The sequence below is a fragment of the Zonotrichia leucophrys genome, chromosome 1, assembly GCF_028769735.1.
Source record: "Zonotrichia leucophrys gambelii isolate GWCS_2022_RI chromosome 1, RI_Zleu_2.0, whole genome shotgun sequence".
Lineage (NCBI taxonomy): Eukaryota > Metazoa > Chordata > Aves > Passeriformes > Passerellidae > Zonotrichia > Zonotrichia leucophrys.
This window is the reverse complement of record NC_088169.1, coordinates 115532465-115559704: the sequence shown is the minus strand read 5'-3', so window position 1 is coordinate 115559704 and position 27240 is coordinate 115532465. Positions and strand designations below refer to the sequence as shown.

The following is a 27240-nucleotide window of genomic DNA, read 5'->3' as shown; positions in this document are numbered from 1 at the left end:
CCTCAGCTGGTCAGAAGATCCCTGGCATGTGCTTTACAGTATTTCCAAGTGCTGCCTTGTGTTACCAGGCTGAGGGTCCTGAGGCGTTTTGTGAGCAGTCAAGATAAAATCCTTTGGAGAATATTTGAAGCCTCATTGGAAGCTATTTTAAAAGCCTTAAGTATGTAAGATAAGAAGGAAAGCCAAATCCTCAGGCTGTGGTGAAAAAAAAAAATCCTCGTGAGTCTGTAAATTTTGAATTTTTTTTGCATTCTTGGCAAATAATGAGAGACTGCAGAGAAGTCTTTGAAATGTAAAGGTGGCCTGTGAGTACCCTTTAGTTAATGAGCCAAGTGATATCCATGAAACCATGAGTGTATCCCCCACAATTCCTGTTCTTTGGTTGGTGTCAAACTCATCCCCATGGAAGTGAGAGGCATCCAAATGTGGATTTCCCTCCCAGCCACTGGAGTGTAAATCTTAGCTATCCACTCCAAGGGGCCAAGATTTGTGCCCTGATGCTGTGACATAGCGTGGGACACAGCTGGAGCTGTCTTTTGCCTTTTCCATGCTTTTGTCACACTTGTCCTGCACCCCCTAGGAGCCAGAATTGTTGGGACCTTCCCTTTAGGTGCTTTGTCTCATCCCTTACAGCTTGGGCAAAATTCTTGTGTCTCCCTGTTCTTTTGTTTTCCTTATCAGCTCCTCCAAATCTTGATCTTCTGGTTGCCTTATCTTGGGTTGTTCTCCCTGATTTGAATGAAGCCACGTTTACCACACAGTGCAGCAATTGGCATGTGAGATTGTGTGAGATTCCCTTCCTGCTGTTCCCTGTGGTTCCAGGTGTTCGTGTTTCATTTACCCCATGGCAGCATTTGGGTTTCAGCTCTTCCCAGGATTCCAAGGCTCCTCCTCCAAGCCAAAACTCTTCATTTGCTTGGCCATTGCAAGTTGAAACCAGTTTGAGATTTCCACATCAGTTTAACCTAAATGAAATTAAAAAATTCACCAAGCATTTCAGAAATGGGCAGGACTTTCCTTCAGCCGTATTTAATCAGAATATTTGCCCCTTCTGTACAAAATGATGGGAGGCTCAGCACTCAGCACATGAGAGATGGCAGCTGTTCCTGCAGCAGAGCACTGGGAGTCTGGCTCCTCCCGTGGCATTGTGTCACTTTTCCTGGGGGAGGAGAGCTGGGATTGCCTGGAGCTCTTCCACTTGTGCCACTCCTTTGGGCTCTGTTGCTTTCAGAAACCTTTCAGACTGTGAAAATAGCACTGGTTGTGTTGCAGGCTGGGCTTGGAGTTCCTCTGCAGCAAAGCAAACAAGAGGTTTCATCTCTACAACATAAGGTGCAGGTTTTAAAATGCATTTTTGTAGCTGTGCTTAGGAGGTAGCATTTCCATGTTTTATTTTACTATACTGACAGAGTAATTGAATTGTTATATTTAATAGATCTGCTCCAACCCTGTTCAGGGTTGACTCTTGTTTATCCTTTTCTACAATGGGATGGTAAAAAACACCCTGGTTTTTATCTGAAAACTTTTCATTGTTTAAAAGAACTCCAAGGTGTGATTTTGAGTCAGAAGCAGAGGCTGACCCCTTTTTACTGTTTCATTTCTTTGTGGCTGTGACTGAGCAAACAGAACAAGATTTGTTTGCATTGTGCTCTTTCATTTATTTCCCATTTTGGGAGGAAGAGTCAAGCTAATTACTGACAAAACCCACAAGAATTAATGAAGCTATTTATCACTGGGTATTTTTGTCCCTGTCACAAGGCTTGGTGCAGATCCCGAAGGAAATCTTGCCTGTGCATTAATAATCAGGGATATTGTTCTACTTTTATCAACTCTGCCAGTGCTGATTAGGATTTGCTTAGTGGGAAGGAGTTCTCAGTTTGTCATTAAACTTGTAATGAGTCTTCACACATTTTTATTGATCTGTGTGATCCTTTCACATCCCAAAATGCCAAGAGGAACCTTTTCCAGCTTTGTGTCCAGGCTGTGCCTTCTGCTTTGGGGCCAGTGATGATCAGTTTTAACTTGTGCCTCAGTTTATTTCTGAGAAATACAGATAGCAGCTAAAACTCACTGGCATCTCCCTCGAGGAAAAAGTGTAGTGCTAAATAAAATAGGATTCTAAATTGCCTGTACACAGCTAACAGGCTGGTGTTGCCTCAGAACAAGATGGATAATACAAAATACTCTGTTCTGCCTCTTCCTTTCCCCTTTAGCTACTGCTGAGCTTTAAACACAAGTGACAATTCTTTGCCTCTCTGGCTGGTTTTAAAATGCCTGGAGACTGCATAAAATGCATCCATATGGCACTGAATGCTTGGATCAGTGGCAGGGCAGGCTTTTTTCTGCTTGTCCTTCCATGGGGAGCTGCCAGCTGTGAAACCCTGCTGGGTTTTTACATGGTGGGAATGCCTGGGAATGGCTGTGTGAAAGGAAGGATCCTGCTCACATCTTTTGCAGTGGCAGAAATGCTCTTGGGGCTCCCCTGAGGAAGGGAAGTTCCACCTGAGCTGTTGGGAATGAAGATCCCAACAGGGAGCTTGGACAGGATCATCTTGAAAGGTCCTTTCCAACCCATCCTGTTCTGTGAGAGCTCTTTTGCCAAATCCTTGAAGCAAACTGCAGCAGGGTACAGCAGGAATTATACATGTGTGCTGCAGGATTAGGAATAAAATGAAAATGTTCTCATTTAAAGGAAAAGAGAGCAGGTTTTTAATGACTTTAACTAGCTCTGCATTCCTAGTGGCAGAGAGATGTTCAGCTAGATTTAATCCCAAGTGTTTGTCTCTATCCAGATGTATGTCTAATCTAAAACAAGGCTGAGAGCTTCAAATTTAAGGCATCAACCAGCCTTGAACTGGTGGATTTTGAAAAGCATATCTTGGGAAGAAAGAACATAAATCCTTGATTTCTGCATTGGATTGAATTTGACTGAGAAGTTGGGGGGTGGAGTTACAGGCCCTGCTGTCAGCAACACCCTGGGAAAAAACCAATTTCTAGGTCAGAAAAGTGCATCAGCCTCCATTTCCTTCTGTCTGTGATGAATTATTGTGGAAAACAAGCCTGTGAATGTGCTCGGAGGTGCCCAAAGAGAAGAATGAATGAGAATTAATGAGCTTTTCAGGCTAACACATATTTTCATAGGCATCTTTTTTATCAGGCAGTTACTGAAGTGTTAATCATTTGATTACTGGTTGTTGTAGATAAGGGAGTAATTGGTCCCTTTTTGTACATGATGGAAATGCCTGACAGGAAGGGGCAGGCATGAGAACTCTTGTTTCCATGGATTATTGCCCAGAGAGATTGACTGGAACTAAAACCCCTTTGCTCTGATGACAACTGGGTGGCAACAAAATTCTGTGTCATATTTGCTTCTCAGCAGCAAGGGCAGGTCTTTAAACACGATCCCAAATGTGTGTGAAACTTCATTTTTGGCATGGCTTCAAATGAGTATTGTGAATTTCTTGTAGAGGCCGTTGCAAATGAGCCTTTGGTGGTGGCCAGGGAGAGGGGCTGAGTCTGTGTCCCTGTCCTGGGTGACAAACAGGGCTGAGTGTCCCTGTCCTGGGTGACAAACAGGGCTGAGTGTCCCTGTCCTGGGTGACAAACAGGGCTGAGTGTGTGTGTGTCCCTGTCCTGGGTGACAAACAGGGCTGGGTGTCCCTGTCCCGGGTGACAAACAGGGCTGAGTCCCAGTGTCCCTGTCCCGGGTGACAAACAGGGCTGAGTGTCTGTGTGTCCCTGTCCCGGGTGACAAACAGGGCTGAGTGTCTGTGTGTCCCTGTCCCGGGTGACAAACAGGGCTGAGTGTCTGTGTGTCCCTGTCCCGGGTGACAAACAGGGCTGTGTCTGTGTGTCCCTGTCCCGGGTGACAAACAGGGCTGTGTCTGTGTGTCCCTGTCCCGGGTGACAAACAGGGCTGAGTCTGTGTGTCCCTGTCCTGGGTGACAAACAGGGCTGAGTCTGTGTGTCCCTGTCCTGGGTGACAAACAGGGCTGAGTCTGTGTGTCCCTGTCCCGGGTGACAAACAGGGCTGAGTCTGTGTGTCCCTGTCCCGGGTGACAAACAGGGCTGAGTCTCAGTGTCCCTGTCCCGGGTGACAAACAGGGCTGAGTGTCCCTGTCCCGGGTGACAAGCAGGGCTGAGTCTCAGTGTCCCTGTCCCGGGTGACAGACAGGGCTGAGTCCCAGTGTCACTGTCCCGGATGACAGACAGGGCTGAGTGTCTGTGTGTCCCTGTCCTGGGTGACAAACAGGGCTGAGTGTCCCTGTCCCGGGTGACAGACAGGGCTGTGTGTCCCTGTCCCGGGTGACAAACAGGGCTGAGTGTCTGTGTGTCCCTGTCCCGGGTGACAGACAGGGCTGAGTCTGTGTGTCCCTGTCCCGGGTGACAAACAGGGCTGAGTCTGTGTCCCTGTCCTGGGTGACAGACAGGGCTGAGTCTCAGTGTCCCTGTCCTGGGTGACAAACAGGGCTGAGTCTGAGTGTCCCTGTCCCGGGTGACAAACAGGGCTGAGTCTGTGTGTCCCTGTCCTGGGTGACAAACAGGGCTGAGTGTCTGTGTGTCCCTGTCCCGGGTGACAAACGGGGCTGAGTGTCTGTGTGTCCCTGTCCCGGGTGACAAACGGGGCTGAGTCCCAGTGTCACTCTCCTCAGTCCCAGTGTCACTCTCCTCAGTCTCAGTGTCCCTCTCATGGGTGACAAACAGCTCTGCTGCTGTTTGAGGACATTGCCCTGAGCCCTGAGGAGCTGCACTTCCCTGTTGTCCTGGGGCTGTAATGAATACAGCAGATGATTTTGCTAAGAGTTACACCAAACCTGAGTTATACCCTCTGTCTGGGTATGAAAAAGAAGAGAAATGCACCATGAGGCAGCTTTTTCACATGGCCAGAGTTGAAAATGGTGCTGCTGTGCAAAGGGCCTGGCTCCTTCCTTTGTATCCCGTTCCTGCAGCCCGTGGGATCGAGCTGCAGATGATCCCAGCAAAAGCATTCCCAGAGCAGCTTTCTGTGTGTTCCTCTGCTGGGTAAGTGTCATTCCTTGTTATTCCCTGTTACATCAAGCCAGTTCACTCCACTCCATGCTTCCCTTCCTGCTGCTCTGCACCAGACACTCATAAATATTCATCAGCACTTCCCACCATCCATTTAGGCTCCTCTCCCTGGCTTAGGGTCTGCTCCAGTTTGCTAAGTGCAGCTTTTTTTACCCGTGCTGGGGAGCTGAAGGCTGATGTCACACTTCCTCCTTTAGCAACTTGCTGGCATGTTGAGGCTGTAAAAGGTTTTGCTCAGAAATTCTCCCATCACAAAGAGCAGACTGAAGTTCAAGGCACCTGATTGTCACAGGGTGAAAGGAAAATGGAAATTTCCTCAGCAGCAGCAAAATTCTGGCTGTGGTGGTTTTTTTGTACTTCATTAAATGAGTAAAACTCATCTCTCCACCTTCAGCTCTCATAAAGCTGTCTCATCTTGCCTTGAAAAGTCCAGTCCAGATAGAATCTTTGTAAGAACTGGGGGAATTGAATTCACAGTGAGCAAATAATCAACTTTTTGTTCAGGATCTCTCAATACTTTAAAATACTCAGGGCTATGTGCAGAGGGCAGAGGAAAGAGGCCAGTTTGGTTATTCCATTGAGCACATGTTGGATCTCGTTAAATCCATCCCCATTTTGTGTGGAGCACTGGGACAGGGCTATTAGTGATCATCTGGAAAGGGGTTAAAATCTAGGTTTTTAAAAAATAGTTTCATTTTAAGAGGCTCAGCACTGTCCCATGAATCACAGAATCCTGGAATGGTTTGGGTTGGTAGAGACCTTAAAGATGATCCAGTGCCATGTCAGGGACACCTTGCAGTATCCCAGGTTGCTCCAAGCCCTGTCCAGCCTGGCCTTGGACACTTGCAGGGCATCCAAATGCTTCAGGATTACCTGGAGCTTCCAGAAGTCTCCCTTGTTCTCTGCTTGGTTTCTGTAGAGCTTTTAATTGTGATTGCTTCTTCTACAAATAACTTTTATTTCTAACTCTTGGAATAACTGTGGGGATGGCTGAGAGGAGTAACTTATTATGGCTCTGTCACCTGCTGGCTAAGGGATGGAAATGGAAAACAGGGCAAGGCCAAGTGCAGCTTTGCCTGGAGCTCAGCAAGGCTGAGCAGGCTGCTCTGGGAATGGAATTGGGTATGGGAGTGCTCCACTGCCAGTCCCTGTGTTTCTGTGTGTTTTCTCCTCTGCTCTGTGGGTACAGGCCAGCCAGTCTCAAATGGAGAGCTCCAGGCTGCCAGCAATGCCTGAAGCCAAAGTAATTGATCCAGGACTGTATCAAACAGTTTTCAATAGTGCTTTTAATTAAAAGGCAAAATAAAGGCTTTGTTGTGGCGGTGACCTGAAAAGAGATGAAGGATTGGCAGGGGTTCATTGGTCTAAAAAGGCCAGCTGCAGTTGTTTGACATTGTTATTGATTGTGTCTGCCTTTCTAGAGTTCCTTTCCGAGGTAGGGTGCCATAAAACCTCCAGAAATCAAGTGCCAAAACCCCTTTGGAGGTGGCTGCTCTGCTGCTGCCTGTCCTCCTGTCCCCTGCAGCCATGCACAAGCTGCTGCCAGCAGCATCCTTGGGGCTGTTTGGCATTGCAGGAGCTCAGAGCAGGTTCTGCAGCCTGTGTGGGTTCTTGGAGGGCTCTGGCTTATTTTGGGGCTGAGCTTTGCCATGTGGGTGTTGTTTGTAGCCCTGTGAGAGCTGCTGGATCCCCACTGCTGGGGGGATTAAAGCCCTGGGGATGCAGCACTTGGGGCCATGGGTTGGTGATGGTCTTGGCAGTGCTGGAGGAATGGTTGGACTCCATCATCCTGGAGGGCTTTCCCAACCAAAATGGTTCTGTGATTTATTTCCTTGCACTTTAGGAGTGTCCTTGTGGATACTACAAAACATGTCCTGAGCTGCCAAAGAAACACCTAAACAGCAATATTTGGCACCAGCACGTTGTGTGCAAGGCTCCTCACTGGCTCTGTGCTGCAAATGTCCTTTGGCACACAATGAAATTTGCTGTTAATGAAAGGGAGGGGCTGGAGCTGCTGGAATTGGAGGGGCTTTGTGCTCAGGGGTGCTCGCTGTGCCCTCAGAGCCGGCACATTCCCCATCCCTGCTTTCATTTCCCTTCCTCATCTCCCTCTGTGATCTCTGCCACCAGCTCCAGGCCATTGTTTGTTCCTCTTGCAGTGAGTATCAAACCCAGAATCAGCCAGAATCAAGGTGAGTTGTTCTCTGGGAGCAATGAAATGAAATGTTTTTAAGGTAGGAAATGATGGAGCATCTCTCGAATTCAAAAAGCAATATACAGCAAACCTAAATTGTTCCTGTTTTTCTGGGTCTCGTTTCCCTGTAACTCTGAATATTCTCCATTAATTTCCTAAACAGAATCTTAAATAATGAAGCACATCTCCACAGTATAATTTATAACCTAGATCTTTTCTAGGCTGGGAATGAATTATCTTAAAAGGAACTGTTTGAACCATTTTGTTTATACTACTTAGAGGGGTCCATGCATGGATTTCAAGAAGGTTTGTATTTTGCAGGCTTTCTGCTAATTTTAGTTTTTCTTGATCTTTCAAAAAAACATTGAGGACTTAAATCTGTAAGGAATTGTCTCAGGTGGTCCTTTGGTCTGATCTCATCTCCCACCAAGAAAGAAATGGCAGAATAAAATAGGTTTGAATCAATAGGGAAAAAATCGGGGTAAAAAATCCTTTTATTAGAGTGAGGAGATGAGACCCCCTCACCTGTGGCTGTTGCCTCTGCTCCCTGGGACAAGCTGGATTAGCTGGATTCCATCCTCCAGGTTCCTCATGTGACTGAGACAAATCTCACCTGCCTGAGAATCCCTTGGGTGAATGCAGCCTGCTGTGCCTTTGCCAAATGAATGAGTTTGGTTCCTTGCTTTGAGGGAACCAGGTGAAATTTCCATGGTTTGACAGCAAACAGCAGGGGAGGATGGGGGGTGTTTTTATATTTTTTTGAAGAAGCTGCTTTAATCCCTTTAATACAGCATTTCTGTTTGCAGTGCTGGGAATGACGTACCTAAAAATATTTTTACTGGCTCACACAGATCAGTAAAAGTCAACTCTGTGCATCTTCCTTTTGGGGCTTCTTTTTAAACACACATCTAAAAATGGTTTTGAGGCATTCATAATTCAGTATATTGTTTTTAGCAATGCTTTTCCTTTTGGTGCCTTGGGTGTTTTTTTTTTCCACAGCAAAATAATTCCAGTGAAGATTTTGAGGTGAGCTTAGGTATGCAAGTTGTAGTGTCACTGGGGTTTATCCTTCAATCAGCTCTGAAAGGAGCCATGCAAAGGGCAAGTGAAATTTTGGGATTACACAGTGAGGGGAGGGTTTTCCTCATCCTCCTCCCTTTAGCTCTGGCTTTCAGCAGGTTGGATCTCTTGGCCAAGGCTGCTGCTGAGAGCTGGGAGACTCCAAGGGCAGCTTTCCACTTGAACAGTCTGGATGTGCTGATCACTTTGAAGGTTATTTTGCTTTCGAGATAATTCTTGGGGTTTTTTTCCTGATTGCTGATGCTTTGCAAGTTCTAAACAAGCACTAGGATGAAGTCAGTGATTTAAGTGTGGCTTCTCCAGAAGAATCCTTGCGAGGTTGTGAGTATGATGTGCCTGAGATGAGAGGGGCGTGTCAGTGTGCATCACACGGTCCAAGTGGCACAGTCCCAATTCCTTTTCCTTGCAGGTCACTCCTGGCTGGTGCCTGAGCCCTTTGCAGACTCTGGCATCAAAGGACTTTGTAATCCCGTGCTGGTGCTGGCAGGGAGGTGATTTGTGTTACCTCAGGGCTCTGGGCCCTCCTCCCCATTGCCACCATGGCTCTCTGGGGCTGCTGCTGGGCACACAGCTGTCCCCAGGAGCAGGACAAAGGCAGCCTGCAAGAATCAGATGCAGTGACCTTGGAGTGTCTCCAGGGCTGCTGTGGGATCAGAGGGGCTGGGAGCACGAGATCAGCGTATTGATTCCATCCTGCAGCTGAGTTCTCTGTAAATCCCTGCCAGGCAGGGCCTGCAGGCTCCCAGACAGAGAGCATCGATCAGGGCCGCTCCAGGAGCTGGAGCCTTGCAATTCAGCCCCTCCTGCTTCATGGCAGTCGCACTGATGGGATCGTCACAACTTCCCCTCAGTCATCTTTGGGCACTTGGCTCTTTGCTGCCACGGTTTAGTGTTGGGGCATCTGCTGGGTTCTGTGCTGAACCAGTGATCAAACCTTTCCTTTTAAGTGTTTCCTCATTTTATGTATCAGAACAGCCAGCTTCTTCTGGTCCCAGAACACATGGGAACACTGCAGCCTTGCAGAATTCGTGGGGATGGGTGAGCAGCCAGTTCATGATGGGAGCCACCAGGTCCAGATTGCTCCAGAGCTGATCCAGCTGAAGAAAACCATCTGAGCATGAAACTTCCTGCTGGAGCTGGATCCCTCAGAAGTGACCACTGATAGATGATAGGTGCTCTGGGGGCTGGAGCCAGGATGGGAGAGCTGGTTGTTCACTTGGGGAAGGCTCCAGGGAGAGCTCAAAGCTCCCTAAGGGGCTCCAGAAGAGTTGGAGACACTCTTGGGACAAGGGATGGAGGGACAGGACACAGGGAATGGCTCCCACTGCCAGAGGGCAGGGCTGGATGGGATGTTGGGAATTAGGAATTGTTCCCTGGCAGAGTGCTGAGGCACAGGCAGCTGTGGCTGCCCCTGGATCCCTGGAAATGTCCAAAGCCAACATGGATGGAGCTTGGAGCACCCTGGGACAGTGGAAGGTGTCCCTGTTGGGGACAAGGAGTTGGGATGTGCTGGTGTTCAAGGTCTCTTCCAACCCAAAACTGTCTGGGAACTTAGAATCACAGCAGTCACTCAAGCAATGGTGTGTGAGGCACAGCTGTGTGATTAGGAGCTGTTTGATGTGGATTTTGTTGGATGGAAAGCTGAAAGGAGTCAAGAACTCATCTGGTGAAGGCATTGTTCAGCCTCTTAATGACAGAAAAATGTCCAGAATGTCAGGCTTGGTGTCGAACCAAGTGGTTTCTTTGGTTAATCACTTATGGATGTAAATTCCTAGAGTGGAATGACATTGGCAACTCTGCATGCCAGGGGAGGGAGGAGAATCCCCTGCCCAGCTGAGTAAGTGATTTTGAAGTTCAGTTGCCTCAATTTCCCAGTTCTGTGCCCTTCCTGCTTGGGTTGTGGCTGGCCTCAGCCTTTGGCTGTTGGAGCTGAATCTACAGAGGGCAAAGTGGCTGCAGACAGCTTTCCCTGAGCAGGGGCCACTGCTGCCCCTGCCCTCTCAGCTGCTTGCTGTGAGCTCTGCAGGCTGCCTGGGTTTGGGCCACCAAGCTCCTTCTCAGCTCCTGAATTGTTGGAGATTTCCCCTCGCTTCCTGTAGCTGTCAGCGTGTCCAGTCAAAGCAGTTCCCATTCCCAGCATTTCCTCCCCACCTCTGTCCCTGCAAGGATGTGACACTGACCTTTTCCTTGGGTTTGTTCCAGCAGCATACCAGGAATATTTTGCCCTACAGGATATTTATTGCATTGCTGACTAATGCTGCCCTGGACGTGCTTGTGTGTGGAAATTTTTCCAAGAGATTAAATTAACTCCCTAGATTAAAAACAACCCCAAACCAACATCTTAATGAAACAAAGCTGAAGTCTTGAGTGTCTGATCTGTTCCTTGGGCTGTGACCCCTGGATTACTTATCCAGTTGTTTCCCATCTGGATTTTAAGCAGCTGCTTGTTCTTGTCTGTGTATTACCTTGTTCTGCTTCTCCCTGCTGGGCTTCATTGGCCTCCTGAGGTCATTTTGGCATTTTCCAAGATGAATTTGAGTTGTGAATCTGTCCCCTCCCTTGCTTGCAGTCACTCCCAAATTGTTGCCTTCTGGGAATTGGAGGAGCATACAGCCAGCAAGGCAGAGCAGAAATTAGAGATACAGTGGGAGCTGTGGGCTTTCATTCCTGCCAGCATTTCTGAAAGGAGTCACTCTGGGTTTTTTGAAAGGAGGAATGGCAATGCCTCAGTGTTCATGGAATTAAAACTGTGAGCAGTTGGTGTTAATGCCATCTTGATCTGCTGCCTGTCAACATAAACCTGGGTCTGTTCAGAGAAGGGATGTCTTGGAACTCAGTCCATTAGGATGCTCTCTCCAAATGTTGGTTGAAGCAGATATTTAAATATAAACAAGCCAAGCAGTACCTTATTTCTCCCCTCTTTTTGTGAAATGAGTGAAGATAGTGTAGGGAGGCTCCAGGAATAAACAGAATATTTTTATATTTCATGATTTGTGGACAGATCCCCTCCAAGACATGTCACTCAGAAGGGAAGAATTTTCTGGAACACTTGATTGTCCTTAGGGGTTGTGAGTTAGCAAAGCAAATTTCCTGGCTGAGACTGGGCCTGTGAGGGTTAAATGTGGCTCTTTGCATCAGTGGCCACGTGAGGAAAAGCAGCAGCTTGTTTGTGATGCTGCAGATCAATTCCTGGGATTCAGCCTGGGCTGCAGCAGGAGGGGATTGGCTTTGCTTGTCTGTGTCTCCTGAGGCCTGGAATGAATCCCTCCTCCCTCACAGCACATCCATGGACAATTCTGAGTGAGGGGTTCAGGAATCATTCCCATCTGGGACGTGCTGCTGCTGAAAACCTACTCAGTGCAGGGAGTATTTGCTCTGCCTTTGTGAAGGAGCTTTTTAACTGGCTGGGAACAGGATTCTGCCTCCAGAGCAGAATATGTTAGACATTCACATGGGAATTCAGGTTTTGGCTTGGGAAATCTCATCTCTCTGAGGCTGTCTGCTGGGTTCCTGTTTGTTCAGCCCTTTTTCAGAGTTAACTGAAGAGAAAATGCTGCTTAATTGGCATACTGGAGATTTTGGTGACACACTTAGGGTAATATCTAAAACAAACAGAATCCCCCAAAACTCACCCAGAAATCACAGAATGGTTTGGGTTGGAAGGGACCTTAATCTTGCCTTAAATCCCTGTGTTCACTGGATGTCCACCCTGGCAAAGAACTGAAATCCTTGGAATATTGCTTGGAGAGCACAAGCTCTGCCTTGAGCACTCCTTTTTATCTTTTATTTGCACATGCAGTGTTTGTGTCCAACTCAAGTCACACAGCTCCTCTCCTCTGCCTCTGGGAGATGGCAAATTCCAGCTGCAGGGAGGGTGGAAAAAACTCTGGGATGCACCCCTGAGTTGCTTCCTAAATAACTGGCCTACAATTAAGAGGATTTCTGCACATTATAATGAGGCAGCTGGAGATGTTCCTGTGGATCTTGCTGATCCCTCCAGGTGAAGATGCAGGAGAAGGAAAAAGCCTTTAAAGTATGAGTTAGGCTGTGGTGTTTGTCTTAGAGGAGTAGAAAATAAGTGTTGTGAGGATGATGGGGTCTGAAAATGAATAAATCCCATCTTTTATGAGTGAGAAGAGCTTTCTGTTGCTCATAATTTGTTATGGGGGCTGTTAAGGTCATTCAGTGCAACCAAAATTACACAGAACACTGAAACTAATTTCCATCTCAAATCACAAATATTTAAGAGCAAATCTGATGGTTGGGAATGATACAGGGGGAAAGAAAAGTGACTTTACAGTTGCAAAGTCAATAACTGCTCTTGTCCTTGCAGGAAGTTTAAGTGCACACAATGGATCTGTTGGACACAGTAAACCATTTTTAAATCACTTGTTTAAAACTTGCTCTGAAATTGGTCCTTGAATCCATTTTTTTTTCTCTTCTTGTAGTGGGGAAGACTTCCTTGATCACCAGGTTCATGTATGACAGCTTTGACAACACCTACCAGGTAAGTGAATCCATATTTTTGTCTTGTGTAAGACTCCTCTGCTGCTGTGTCTTCCATTGCAGGAAAATCATTCCAGAATCTAATCCCTATATGTGGAAAACATAACAGGTACCCAGCTCTTTTAAACAAGTTGATACAAGCTGGAAAATAATACAAAATATATTTTTTAAAAAATTAAGATGCTTAGAAAACAAAGTTTACAGATGAGCACAGTGCAGCCCAGGAGAACAGTCAGTGTTGCCCACTCCCAGAATTTAGCCTGAGCTCAAAATGTGGTGAGATACAAAAGTATTTCAGTTTCCTGAAGTGTGTCTCCTCCAAGCAGAACATGTTTCATGACTTGGTTACAGTTGGTGATGTTCTGGATACACGAAACTGAGAAAAATCTGTTCCCTGGTGCCTGGGAAGGTTTTTTAGGGGGTTGGGAGGAGGAGGTAACAGGAAAAAAAAAAGGAAAACGTGATTCTCCTGTTCCTCAGTGTCTAGCCAAGGATGTCATTGAACTGAGAGATTCCCCTCCTGCCTCCTTCAGTAATTCCTCCTTGCTGCTGCTAGGAAAAATGGGATGGGGAGTTGTCCCTGAGCTGTGGGAAGAGCCACGTTTCCATAGAGTGGGAGGGCTGGAGCACACATCACTGCTTCCTCCCACTGTAATTCCATGGACATGGAAGGCAGTTCTTTTATGTAAGCTGGGATTTCATCCCTTCCCCAGTATTTTTCTTTTAGGAGAGCTCCTTTTCCTTGCTGAGTTTGTGTCCCAGTTCTTGAGGAGGTTTCACCCTGTGTGCTTTAGGGTGTCACCATGGAAAGGTGGTCTGATGTAATACATGACATGATTGCAAAATCAGTGAGTGGCATTTCAACAATGAGAAATCCTGAGGGCTTCCAAGACAGCTTGGGTTTAGGCATCAGTGCTGCCTGCCCAGTGTGGGTGTTATGGACTTGTGTCAGGGCCATTCATCCAAACCCCTTGGCTTTCCTGGAGCTGTGCCTGAGGTGGGGCTGTGGCTGGAAGAGGGAATCAGTCACAAAAGCTCCAGGGATTTGGCCAAAATCACACTGCCTGTTGGTGTCAACCCCAACCAGACATTTTTGGATGCCCAGGATTGACTAGAGACCCTGAGACCTCAGTATTAATGCACCTGATCATGGGTAGCTGGAGCAGGAGGTGAGTTCAGGGATGATCTGCTTGTTCTGGACGTTTCTGGCTCATTTTGAATGCCTGTTTTTCTGAAACCTATCATTTGAACATGGGCTCTTTATGTTCAGCTGTTAAAAATAGCAAGCTGCCATTTAGAAAAATCCGTGCTGTGCATTGGATTCCTTCTGCTCGCTGCTGGATGAGAGCAATTCAGCTGTGTCCCTCTGTCTTGTCAGTAAGAACTTGCTGTGCTGTGGCAGAAACCCAGACACCTGGAATAAAACCATGGGATTGGAGGGGTTTATTTTACCAGGAGCCATTCCCCTCCTCCATGGATGTGCTGGGAATGGTTTCCTTTGTGCTGTGGCCCCACATCTGGTTTACTAAAAGTCTGGTGTGTTGGGCATGCTGGGATCAGCTCCTTGATAATGCTGCTTGCCTGTTGTGGTAGGACCAGCTGGGAGAGGAGAAGGCTCCAGGGAGAGCTCAGGGCCTAAAGGGGCTGTAGAAGAGCTGGAGCCAAGGGATGGAGAGACAGGACACAGGGAATGGCTCCCACTGCCATGAAGATGTTCTCCACTGGTGTTGGGAAGTTTGGGTGCAGCTTTGCTGCTTTACGATGAACCAAGCTTTAGTTAGGGATCATGGAGGTGTCTGCCTTGATCTGCTTGGAAGAGTGAAGATCCGTGGAAATATTTGGCACTTGGGTAGAAGGCAGTGTGCCCACCATATCCTGGTTGAGCTGGGGGACACCAGTTTGTCACATGCATAAAAATCCCTGCTGCTACCCAAATTAATATGCCCCAAGTCAAGCTTAAAACCTTTTGTGCTTTAAGGAATTGTTCTGGTCCTGGATATATTAAACAAATTGCTCATTGAAGCAAGCTATATCTTAAAAACAAGAAACCAAACCCGTTTTTTCTTGCAGCTTCTGCTGCTCCCCTGAAAATCATTGCAGGTGTTCTGGCATTTTTTTTTTTTTAAGAGCTCTTGGTTTTCTCATCTCTTTCCAGGCAACAATTGGCATTGACTTCTTATCGAAAACCATGTACTTGGAGGATCGAACAGTGAGTAAGGTTTTGTTGCTTTTCTCTGTGAACAGTAGGAATGAGGACCAGCATCTGGTTTTGTGCAGCCCACACTTGTGAGATCACTGGGAAGCACAGGCTGAGCCTTCAGCTCCCAGCTGCTCCCAGGCTGACAAGTGCTGTGGAGACACAGCAGTGGGGATGGGAAATGTGGTGTCATCCCCTGTGAAGAAAGAGAGAATCTGAGGGGTGAATGATGGTGGGGGTCTGGAGAAGGGGGAACCCTTAGGATGCTTAACCCCTTCAGCTTTTGATGCCACAAGACAGAAAGGTGAAATGCAGATTGTCAAATGTGGCCAGTTAATAGATGGTTCCACTTTCTTAATACTCTTGTTTAAAAAGAAGGTGGCTTCTGATGAGTGCACAAATGAGACTTATTTCCTTGCTTGGTGCAGTTTTAGCTCATCAAGTGAAATCACTCCTCTGTGCAAGCAAAGCTGTGGTTTAAAATGAGCTCAGATTCTTAATTAAGAAATTCAGCCTCAGTTGAGCTATTTGCAGAAACAAAACTGCAGTGCTGCAGAAGCTTGTGATGAACACTCAATAAATGGGATTGGATAAGCCCCCAGTAAATGGGATTGCATGGAGAGGGCTTGAGGGATGAGATGTGCTTTCCATGGCCCAGCTGGCTCTTGCACACCTTGCCACACACCTTGCTTTTAGTGTGCCTTGCCTTTTCTTCCAGAGCCTTGCTGGTAAGAGCCATTGAGCCTGTCTGTGAGTGTTATTTTGCAGTTTAGAGTTACAACAAGCATTTTATCCTCAAAAGCCAGACATGAGGAGCTTTTCCACCAGCAACCGTCCTTCATGCTCCTGTGTGAGCCCTGAGGAAGGAGAGCAGAGCATGAATTTCTCCTGTAGGGAGAAGTGCAGGTGAACATTTCACAGAACCACTGAGGCTGGAAAAGCCCTCCAAGATCAAGTCCAGGCATCCCCAGCGCTTCCAAGGCCACCACTAACCCACGTCCCCAAGTGCCACATCCACACCCTTCTGAGCACTTCCAGGGATGGTGATTCCACCACTTCAGCTGTAGCTTTCTTGTTGGTGCTCTCAGTTTGGAAGCTGAGCCATTCCACTCCCCCATTTTGCAAGGGAAGCATTTTTTGGGAAGCTGCACCCCCCCAGTTTGGCTGCTCTTACCCCTTGGGAGAGATTGCTGTAGGGAGACAGTGTCCTGCTGCTGCCAGTCCCCAGGCACCTCCTGCATGAGTTTCTCCTTTTTATTTAGCTATTTTTTGGAAGGAAAAAAAAAAAAGTGAAACATTTCTTGACTCTTTTATTTTTAGTGGCAGTTTGGCTTTTTTAATTTTCTCCCGCCCACAGATCAGGTTGCAGCTGTGGGATACTGCGGGTCAGGAACGTTTCCGTAGCCTCATTCCCAGTTACATCCGTGACTCTGCTGCTGCTGTAGTAGTGTACGATATCACAAGTAGGTATCTGCACTGCCTTTGACCTTTTGTCTCATTTCTCTTGCTTGTTTGACTGATTTTGTTAGGTACGGTTGCAATTATGGGACACAGCAGGTCAAGAGCGGTTCAGGAGCTTGATTCCTAGCTACATTCGTGACTCCACTGTTGCAGTTGTTGTTTATGATATCACAAGTGAGTGGGGGGAATTCTGCATTTCTAATACTCTGCCCTTTTCATCCTCTAGCTTAGCTTTGCATGTCCTCTCACATCATCTGCTTGGGCTCCGTGCTGGCATGACAAACGTGGTTTCTCTGCTTGTTTCACACAAGCCCCGTGGTTGCTGCTGTTGCAATGTATCAAGTGTCTCACAGAGGCCATTTGAACCCTTCCCCACCCCATTTTCTTCAGTCCCCCAGTCCTGCCTGCTCTCGTTGCCCTCCTCCATCTGCCTTTGGTCATAACATCACCTGTGCCTTTTGGTCTTCGTGTCCATGGGGATCTGAATTCTCAAACTGGAGACTTGTGTAGCTTGCTCCACCTCATTCCCCCTCCCCCTCCAATGAACTCTGGGCACGGGCTGGCGGGGAGAAGGCATTAACATCACCTTTTCCTTGGAATCAGCCACTCTCACACGCTGCGAGATGCCAAACTTACTACTAAGCTCTTACCCTTTAACAATTGCTCTTTCATTCCTTACTAAGGTATGTACATTTTTGTCAACTAAAATATTAGTGCTTCTTCAGCCCTGCTCCTTCTGTCCCTCCCCTCAGTCCAGACACCCCTTAACTTACCAGTTCCTCACTGACAAAGAGCAGAAATTCTGTTTTAGGGGAGTTAACCTTCAGACAGTATCAGTTTTAAACCAGAATTGACTGAGAGCAATGGCCTAATTCTGCACAAATGCATAAGTTCTTGTCCTTTGATTTATAAATACTAGAAGATTACAGCCAGGAATAGGGGCTTTACCTAGAAAAGGTCTAATTGTTAAAAATGGCACTTTCCTTTGAGCTAAAATTACAGGTTAGCTGTGAACTCTGAATTTTTTCCTGACCCAGCAAATTCAATATTGCCAAGCAGTAAAGGGAATTAAGACACTGGCAAGTGATCAAGTCTTGGCTGTCTAGCATGCAATGTATTACTTTGCAGTAGAAGCCATTAAAAAAAAATCAATACTTTTCAAGAACTGCTGCAGAGGCCCCCCCCTTTCCTAAGTACTGAAACTACTTTGGCTGCTCACATGCTCTTTGTGTCACTAACTGGCAAATGCTGAGCTCTGTGGCAGCTTCCCTCCAACTCCTTTTTCCCTGTGGGATGCAACCATTCAAGCACCATAGAGTCTGGAATTCTTACCTTGCAGCTTTAAGGGTGTACATGAAGTGCCTGTGAAGAGGGTAAATGTCTGGTTTTGATTTTATGCAAAGATTTAGGAGTTTTTGTTTTGAAGGCAAGCGTTCAGTGCCACGGGAGTTGCTGCTGTGTTGTATAACCCTGGGATTCCCTAAGAAAAATAAAAATTGATTCAAGTGTCAAAAATGCAAGGCTGGGATTGAGGATTTTTGGGAAGCAGGGGAACTGTAGGAACCTCTGTAGGTGCACCAGCCATGAGTAGCAGAGTGCAAAAACTAATCCCCGCTCCCGACAGAAAATACTTCATGTAAAAATGAACTGAAACACAGTGCTAAGACTTTTCATTTTAGGTGCTGTCAAAACCAAATTGTAGCTGGACTCAGCTCCCTCTGGGGCTTTGAGCCCACCTGTAAAGAGGCACTTTTCCACCTGAAACCAATGCCAGAGCTCCGTGTCCCTTAGTGGGGGAGACTCAGGGTTCCACTCGCTGATTCTCCATCACCCTCCTCCGTGGCTGCACAGAAATTGCAGCTTTTCTTTCCAAGTGCAGATGTGTGTCCTGGTGAGCTGTGAGGGACAGCTGCAGTGCTAACCCTCTCCACTGTTCTCTGATAGATGTAAACTCCTTCCAGCAAACCACAAAGTGGATCGACGACGTCAGAACGGAACGGGGCAGCGATGTCATCATCATGCTGGTGGGGAATAAAACAGATCTAGCAGATAAGAGGTATGGGCCAATCACCCAGCTTTCAAATCCTCATTTTCTTACTCTGCTGCTCTTTGCTCCTATTTTAAGGAATATATTGTAAGGTATTTGTTTTTTCTGGAGATGGCTGTGACTAGAGAAATCTCAATTTTAAATCCTCTTTGTTTTGGCTAAGCCAAATTTCCATCACAGGGCTGAAAAACCATCACCAGCTTGTACAGATGTCAGGGGAGAAGGGATTGTTAACTAGAGCCCACACCAGTGAATGAATAAACTGGTTACAAATATTTGTTCTTAACAATGTTCTGCTTAATGGGTGGAACACATATCCAGGGAAAAATCCCTCCCAAATGAGGTGGTTACACTTGGACTTTTGTGGAAATAGTTTGGTTTTGATGATTATTTTGGGACTGTGATTGCTAATTGTTCAGACATAAAAGCACAGCTTCCTGGGCAGGGATTTGTGGGTGAACTCTTGGCTTTTCTGCTGGAATGCTGAGTTCTGCTTGGGTGTGCCATGGAAGTGAAGTGGTGATACTGTCAGCACCTGTAGATTCCATGCAGGGAAAAAAACCCTTTAGGTGCTTTCAGATGAAGCACTTAAAGGTTTTATTTAAAGTGTAATACATCTTAATTATTGAGGTATTTGTCCAGGTTTGGGTTTTAGGAGGTTTTTTTCCCCTAACTCTGTGTTTTCTTCCCCAGACAAGTGTCCATTGAGGAAGGAGAAAGGAAAGCCAAAGAGTTGAATGTAATGTTCATTGAAACTAGTGCAAAAGCAGGATACAATGTAAAACAGGTGAGTGGCTGCAGGTAACACACCCTCCTTGTGGGAGCAGCACTTCCCTGGATCTTGGGGAGCCTTGGCACAGGGGGCAGTGGGAATTGCAGTCCACACACAGCAAGCAGCACCTCAGAGCTGAATTGTTGGCTGAGCTTCTGCAGGATCTCTGGCCTTGCTTCACATGATTTGGGACTTCCTTTCCTTAAATAACAGGGGAGTTGTGGAAGAAGCTTTGTGAGTACAGAATCACACCTTCCTGGGCTTTTGATAATCCAGATTTGCTGTTTGGACTGAGAGTGAGACACAAAGCTGGGGAAGCACAGGTCTGAGTTCTGTTTGTGTTCTGTTTCAGTGAATGAAATAAACCAGGGAAGGAGGAGCCTGATGGCTTAAAATGCTCCCAGTGCTCAGGGAGACAGAGCAACTGCTGTTCCCACTCTGCTGGAAGGCACTGCAAGTGCCAGCAAATGTTTCTGGACAGCCAGAGCTATTTATTTCTAGAAGATGATGAGTTGCTTTTGAATTGGGGAAAGCAGTGAAAGGTCTTTTGAACTGATGGGAGTGCAGAAAAACGAGGGTTTATGTTTATTTCCAATTGACAGAGTAGATTTGGTATTGGAAAGGAATTCCTCCCTGTGAGGGTGGGCAGGCCCTGGCACAGCTGTGGCTGCCCTGGATCCCTGGCAGTGCCCAAGGCCAGGCTGGACAGGGCTTGGAGCAGCTGGGACAGTGGGAGGTGTCCCTGCCATGGCAGGGGTGGCACTGGGTGATCTTTAGGTCCCTTGCCACCCAAACCATCAGGGATTCTGTGTGTATGGGTGACATTCCACAAATATCTTATATATGTAGTTACACAAATGGGTTCTGTGCAGAAGGGTACCAGGAGTAATAAAATAGGATTATAAACTGCTTCATGTTCTAGACAGGACTAAAGAGTCTGTTATTAAAATGTCCCTTGACTTTGCCTCTAAGTAGCAAAATGATTCCCTATGTAATGGGATAATTATAGCAGTGTTAACTCAGAGCTGTTTCACTGCATCACCCACCATGGATGTGTTGGCTTCCAGGGTCCCCCAATTATCCTGCCACAACAGATAATTAGGGTTTGGCTTCTGTGCTGCAATCCTTAATGAGTGCTTAGACCTGGGGGTGTGCACTGAGAGCAGTTGCCTCACTGAGAGGAGTGATGATGATGATGAAGGAGCTCTACCCTCCCTCTTTCCTTCAGGGAGTTTCTGTGCCCTGCCACATTTCCAGAGGTTCTGTAGCCAAGCCTGGGAGGGAGTTGTGGCTTTCAGGGCCAGCTGGAACCCTGAGCATGTGATGGTGTGCACAGTCATGAATAGATATTCAAAAAGAATTAAAAATGGATTTTTCTTACGAGTGTTGATCTGTGTGTTGCAGGTGTGGACTGGGATTCTCAAGGATTTCAAAGCTGCTCTGTATTCTAGAGTATTTGTAACTCATTTTTTATTAGTTTAATAAGCAGTTGTTTAAGCAGTTATCAAAGGATAAGACCTTTAATACCACCACTTAGACAGCTCCCTGTTTCCTTGCAGCTTCTCTGCTAAAGGATGTGAATTTATTTTAGAACTTAGCAATAAATTCTCTCCCAGTGAAATGGGAAAGTACAACTGCAGAATGGGTCCCCTTCCCATAACCTGTGTGAAATCCTTAATAAGCTGAATGCAAATTTGACCTTCCCACAACTGATAACTCCTCTCCACCATATATTCTGATCCTGCAGAACAATCACTGTCTCAGTTCATCTTCACACAGAATTTTCATCCAGAAACAGCTGAATTTCTTGTCCTGCTCGGGGAGGGAATGGCTGTGACTCCTCAGCAGGAATCCAGGGGCCTTTTGTCCTTTGGTGCTGCTTTTAGCTTCTGGTTCAGGCTTTTCTACTGGAAGAGATAAGAGGGAAGGGCACTGCCTGCAGCTCCCTGCAGCTGTGCTGCACATGCAGAGGGCCTGCCTTTGTGCTGGACCCCAGCAGGTGAGATGCTCTGTACATCCAGCAGCAGCTATTCCAGTGCCAGGGTTTTCTGCAGCTGTTCCAGTGCAGGATCTTGTACCAGCAGAGAGGCAGAGGGGATGGTGCTGCTGCCAGGCTTTTCCTGCCCTTCCCTGAGGCAGCAAAGGGGAGTGCTCTGGGGATGGCACCTCGCTGCTGGCTGCTGTTGGACCTGTGACCGCAGAGCTGTTTGCAGTCCCCAAGGTCCTTCACACTTGCTGTTCCTCCTCTGGCTTTGGGCAGGGAGCGTTGAGGGAAAAATGAGTGGATATTAGGGAATAAAAGCATTGGTGGTGTTGTTGTAGGGTTAAACCAGTGCAGCAGAGGGGAAAAGACTGACTTTGGGATCCTGCAAAGCCTGATTGCCAGGGGAGCCTTAAGCTGGGAAGAGAAGTAGATAAGTTGCTCCTTTTAATGCAGAGAGCTGTAGTCTGTGATTCATTCTGTCAGCCCTGAGTGAGCTTTAAAAGACTTTGCCGTTCCTGCTCTGTCTCGGCGCTCTGTAGTTCAGGGAATCTTATTGTTAGTCCCTGGATTTCATGCCCAGAATATGTCAGGGTTCATTTTGCTGTCTTGTAGAAGGAGAGGGGAGGGAGGGCCCTGGAAGTGCTGCCTCCAGCAGTACCTGGCACGCTGCACGCTGGCCCTGCAAGAGCCAGGGCTGAATGTGGGCCTTGGCAGAAGAACTTTCTCACGGCAGCAGCTCTCTGAGCACAGCCCCTCTGTGACCCTGTTCCCACAGAGCTGGCCTCTTTCTCCTGTCTTCTGATTCTTACCCATCTGATGGGCAGGAATTACCCTCAGAGCTGCAGAGAATGAGAATTAGGGAGAGATTTTTGTTTGCCTTGCATTGGGGAGCAGGGTTCTTGCCTGGCTTCTCCATCTGGACAGTGATCCTCCCATCCTTTCCATATTGCTGAAAACTGGTTTGTGCCTGCAGTCCTTTGTGACCCTGATCTGTTGGGATTTATTGGCTGGAGTAGCAGGCAAGGCACAGTTTGGCAAATGACTTGAAACTGATGGTGAGGGATGAGGCTTCTTTCCAGAGTTTCTATCAGCAAGCAGATTGCAGAGTTGAGCGCTGAAAGAGAGTTTGCGTGGCTTTTAGTCTTTCAGCTGCTGCATTTAACTCCTGCCTTGGAAAAAAAGTCCTGGATGCTCATCAACACTTGTGTTTTTATACCCACACAAACATTGAAACATGTACATGTGTGTACAGACACACACTGGCTCGGGGCTGACAGCACCAGGAAGCTCAGAGGGCCCTGTGGGAAGGCTGCTTTCCAACCATCAGGAAGTTTCCCTAATTGGATTTGTTCACATATGCTGGGGCTGATAAGCAGAAGGTTAATAAGAAATAAAGTTGATTTTTCTTAGTTGCCAAATTCCTATTTTTAGTCTGATAATTTAGGGGAGAAATACTGCTAAAAGCATCATTTTATTCCTGGTCTTAATGTAAAGAAAGGATTACTGTATTTTAAATAGCCTTTCTGTCAGCAGTGTGGTTTAAATGCAGGAATTCCAGTCGGTTCCATCAGCTGAGGATTTTTTTAAACAATCCTCCTCTGTGTGGGCATTCCTGCTGTTGGTTTAGGTAGAGTTTAACATCTGGAGTTTTGTTGCTTCCTGGCTGGCCTGTGAGGATTTCCCTGAGGTTTCCAGGGAGGCTGGAAGGTCCAGGTTAATGGCAGAGGTCCCCAGAAATACAGAGGGAGGAGTACTGAGCTTTTTGACTTGGGAACTGTTGGCTGAAATGAGGGAGTTCCATCGAGTCCCGACTTCTCAGACCCATCCTTGGCTCAGATTGCACTGTGTGCCAGATTCCTGCCAAGAAAGATCCCATACACACCTGGGGGCTTATTCATGGTGAGCTTGGAAGGGGCTGTAAAGCCAACCAAGTGACTTTAGGAAGGTGGGAGCATCACTGGGAGAGCCCAGATGGGGAAAGCCTTGGGCAGGGATCCCCAGGGCTGCTGGGTACCCACAGCCCTGATGTAAACAGGCTGGCAGTGCCTTGGCTGGGTTTCCTGTGCAAAGTGGGTCACTGGGAATAAGTGGTTTAGCTTTGTGTCATTTGAGGAGAGGCAGTGCAGCAGAGGAACACGCCAGGCCTGACGTCAGAGCCGCAGGATCCAGGGATGCACAGGGAACACGAGGTGGAGGGACAGCATCCTGGGCAGGGGGACAGGCAGCTGCACCCAGGGCACTTCTCCTGCATTGTCCACAGGGTCCTCACCCAGAGGGCCCAGGAGAAGCTGTGTGGGGGGAATGACCAGCCTGAACCTTGGGGCAGAGGTAGGAAGTGCAGGAGAGGGAATCGGTCCTGTTCCATCTCACCTCCTTTAAATGGAATAAAACTGTGAGGGGAGTTGGGAGGTCAGACCTTGCTGGGAGCTGGAGGTGGTGTTCAAGTGAGAGGCTTTGGATGCCTTTGTTCTGTGCTTTTTGCCCTGAATATGGGCATAGGAAATCCATGGAGTGGGCACCAAATGATGAGGATTAGGTTTGGCTGTGTTCCTTTGTCTGTTCCATAGGAACCTGAGCCACGTGTAGGTGAGCTTGGGAGAAATCCTTTCCATCCATCCCATTTTAGACACTCTGCCACGTGTGTCAGCTGGGCTGATGTAGTGACAGGCTCCTGGATGTGTGTTTGTCTTCATCAGCTTGTCCATGCTCCTCTGAAATCGTCTGGGGAGGTGTGAAAATGTAATTCCCACCTGCCCTGGGGAGGCTGTTGGCTCTGTGGACGTGCATGGCAGGTGTGGGGTGAAATGCTGGATCCCACCCATCCTGTTTGCAGGGAAGGTGCAGGAGGTTTGCTGCACACAGCTCCCTGATCTCCACTAACAAGAGCTGTGCTCTGCCCTTTTCTGGGAAGAAGGGTGATATTTGGTGTCAGGATTTTGGGGCTGAGCAGTGTAAATAGTGCTGGGGATGTGTTGGATCATTGTTTGAGCCGCCTCAGCCGGGAGGAGCCGTTGTTTTCATCTGTTCCCTCTGTGGTTCTTTGCAGCTTTTCCGACGCGTGGCAGCTGCCTTGCCCGGGATGGAAAGCACACAAGACAAAAGTAGAGAAGACAGTATCCTTTCTGTGCCTGTGCCAGGCATTACCCTGCACCAGGAAAATCCTCTGCAGCCCTGGACATCCCAGAGAGAGGGGGAACAGGGGCAAGTAACCTGCGAGCTGAGCAAGGAGGATTGCTGGGTTGGAAGGCTGAGGGTGGAGAGGCAAGCAAGGGGAGGAATGGAGATCCAGAAGGATTCTTTGCTTGGTATTTGAGTGTGTGAGAGGTGGGAGGAAACAGCTGCAAAGGGGTCTGAACAAAAACCCCTGTGGTTCTTGCAGACCTGACTGACAGAATCCAAACCAAGCTGTCCTGGAAGGGACCTCTGAAGGCCCCTTCTCTGATCCTCCTGCTCACAGCAAGGCTGACTCCCAAACTGAGCCAGTTTCTCCCGGTCACATGCAGGGAAACTTGGGAAATCTCCAAGGATGGGGATCCCATAACCTCCCAGGGCAGCCTGGGAGCCCAGGCAGCATCTCAGACTCAACTGATGGGGTCTGTCTCAGCCAAGGGAAAGCAGGGGTGGAAAAGGCTTGAAAAGCAGTATGGCTACACCGAGATCACTGACCTGGCCAGGTGGGTGTGCTTGGAATAGCAGCTTTACCAGGATTGCTGGTTTTATTTGCAGCAGGGATCATGGAGCTGGTAAATAGAGAAGAAATTGTGCCTTGGATGAAGGAGGTCTCGGGAACTGTGGGACCTAGCATTGAAATTCCACCTGAGCATCTGATTCATGGGGAAAAGGTTTGGGAAGCTGGGGGTTGCAGCTGCCAAGCTTTGTGTGGTAGGCACTTGAGTGATCAGAAATATTTTGTTATGCAGGTCCCCAAAAGGTTAATGAGCAACCATCTTTATTAATGAGGGAGGGTAGAGTGCACAGGCAGGCAGTTTGATCAGCAGTCCCTAATGGGAGTGCATTTAGGGCTCTGGGAATTGGGCTTCCTGCAGCCTGCAGATAGCAGGGATGGATGGGATCCTCTCTCCCAGGCTGCTGCATTAGGATTAAAGGGGGCACTTCTGCAAAACATGGGGGGTTCAAGGATCTTGACCCATTCGTGCTCTCAGATGAAGCTGGCAAGGCTCATGTCAAGATCTCTAACTTAAACACACTTTAAGCTTTAAATCAGCCAAGTGGACCAAACACAGGAGATGAATTGCCTGTCTTCTGTTCCCATTTCCATGTTTATTTTCTCCAAACCTCTTTAAAAAGCAGCTTCAACCCCCTGAAGAAATCAGTTGGAAGCAGCAGCTGTGTGATCTCTGTGCCTCTGTGTTCTGTGATAAGGGGAAGGCTGGAGACTGGTGGTGAACAGCTCTGAGCTGGGGATTAGCATTCCAAGCTCCTCCTGGGAAGGGCTCTGGGAGGCTGTAGCTGGAGGGATCCGCTGGGAATTGAGTGCTGCTGAGAGGGAGTCGCTGTCACAGGCAGGCTGTGAGCAGCCAGCTCTGCAGTGACCTTGTGGGACAGTGCAGGCTGGTGCAGGGCTGTGCTGCCTGCTGGGGTGGCACGGTGTGCAGTGGTGCCCAGGGAGTCATGGAGCCCCGTTCCCAGAGGGATGTAAAGCCCTGTGGATGTGGCACTGGGGGATGTGAGGTGCTGGTGGCCTTGGCAGTGCTGGGGGAGCAGGTGGACTTGGAGATCTCAGAGGGTTCTTCCAGCCTGAATCCTTCTGTGCTTCTGCAGAAGCGGTGATTGGACCTTTCAGTGGATCCATGCATCTCGAATTCCCACAGCAGGAGAGCAGACTGGTTATACACAAACACTGGGGTCTGACATTGTTTCTGCTGCAAGTTTCATGTGCCAGTGCCAGGGCAGGAGGGGCAGGTGAGAAAGCTTTGCTTTGGAGCTGGTCTTTGCCAGTATTTCAGCAGGAAGCACTGAGAATTCCATTCCCAATCCCACTCCTGGTAGGGAAACGGAGTTGGAGATCTGTTTGCCTTAACTTCCTCCTTCCAGTGATTGACATAAAACTGGAAAAGCCTCAAGAGCAGCCTGTCAGTGAAGGAGGCTGTTCCTGCTAATACCATGTGGCTTCCACCTTTCTCCAGAACATCACTGCTTTCCTTCCCTGTCCTCTTCATTGACTGCAGTGTGAATATTGGCTTGAACCTTCCCCTTTCTGTAATAACGTATCGCAGTTCATCATCGCTGGCTGTCTCGTGGAGATGATCTTTAGCTTCACAAGCACACCCCACACACACACACCAACAAAATGTCAGTGTCTTCATTATTTATAAGAAAAGAAAAAAAAAAAAGCCAAAATATTCCACCGTATTCTAGGTATAACTTTAAAAAAAAACAAAAGCAAAAAAAAAAAACACAAGAAGAAGAAAATCCAAACAAAAAAATAGGTACAATTTCTTAATATTTGTTCCTTTTTTAATATGTTATGATATTGCACTTTGAAATGATGGCAACTGAGTAAGTTTGGAATTGGACCTAGATGAGATGTATGTGCAGAAGAAGGCTTGCAAATCTGACCCATTGGAATTTCTCTCAGAAACTGGGAATGTGTAGACAGCAGGCGCAATCACGGGGGGAGGCAGCAGATGCCGAGGGTTGAAGGCTTATATTAATTAAACACAAATTAACCCCAAGCTCTTAATTGCAAGTCTGCCTGGTGTCCAGAGCCAGCCTGGCCTTAGCAGGGGTTGGGCACTGCTGGCTCTGGAGCTGGGAATTCTCGCCGAGGCAGCGGGGACACGTTTCCAAGGAAGCATTACTGGGAAACACGGACGGGCTCTTTGGGATGAGTGGCTTCTGGAGGATTTGGGGGGGAAGGAAAGGTGGATGTGCATTAGCAAAACACTTGCAGGAAACAGGGAAATAACGTTTCGAGTGCAAAATGAGT

The 27240-nt window shown here is 47.6% G+C and overlaps 1 protein-coding gene across 6 annotated transcripts in view; it reads left to right on the top strand.

Moving 5' to 3' along the window:
• Positions 1 to 26723, top strand: part of RAB6A (RAB6A, member RAS oncogene family) — a 40388-nt gene extending 13665 nt beyond the window's left edge. For 3 of the 6 annotated variants that reach the window (XM_064728761.1, XM_064728786.1, XM_064728777.1), the window contains exons 2-8: positions 12772 to 12830; positions 14985 to 15038; positions 16556 to 16661; positions 18432 to 18543; positions 19228 to 19321; positions 24337 to 24403; positions 26346 to 26723. In XM_064728761.1, the coding sequence (XP_064584831.1) occupies positions 12772 to 12830; positions 14985 to 15038; positions 16556 to 16661; positions 18432 to 18543; positions 19228 to 19321; positions 24337 to 24403; positions 26346 to 26410 (557 nt within the window). In that variant the 3' untranslated portion in view covers positions 26411 to 26723. Of the gene's footprint in view, positions 1 to 12771; positions 12831 to 14984; positions 15039 to 16383; positions 16490 to 16555; positions 16662 to 18431; positions 18544 to 19227; positions 19322 to 24336; positions 24404 to 26345 lie in introns of all 6 variants that reach the window. The other 3 variants (XM_064728769.1, XM_064728805.1, XM_064728795.1) reach the window with 1 other exon arrangement.
• Positions 26724 to 27240: the final 517 nt, after the last annotated feature.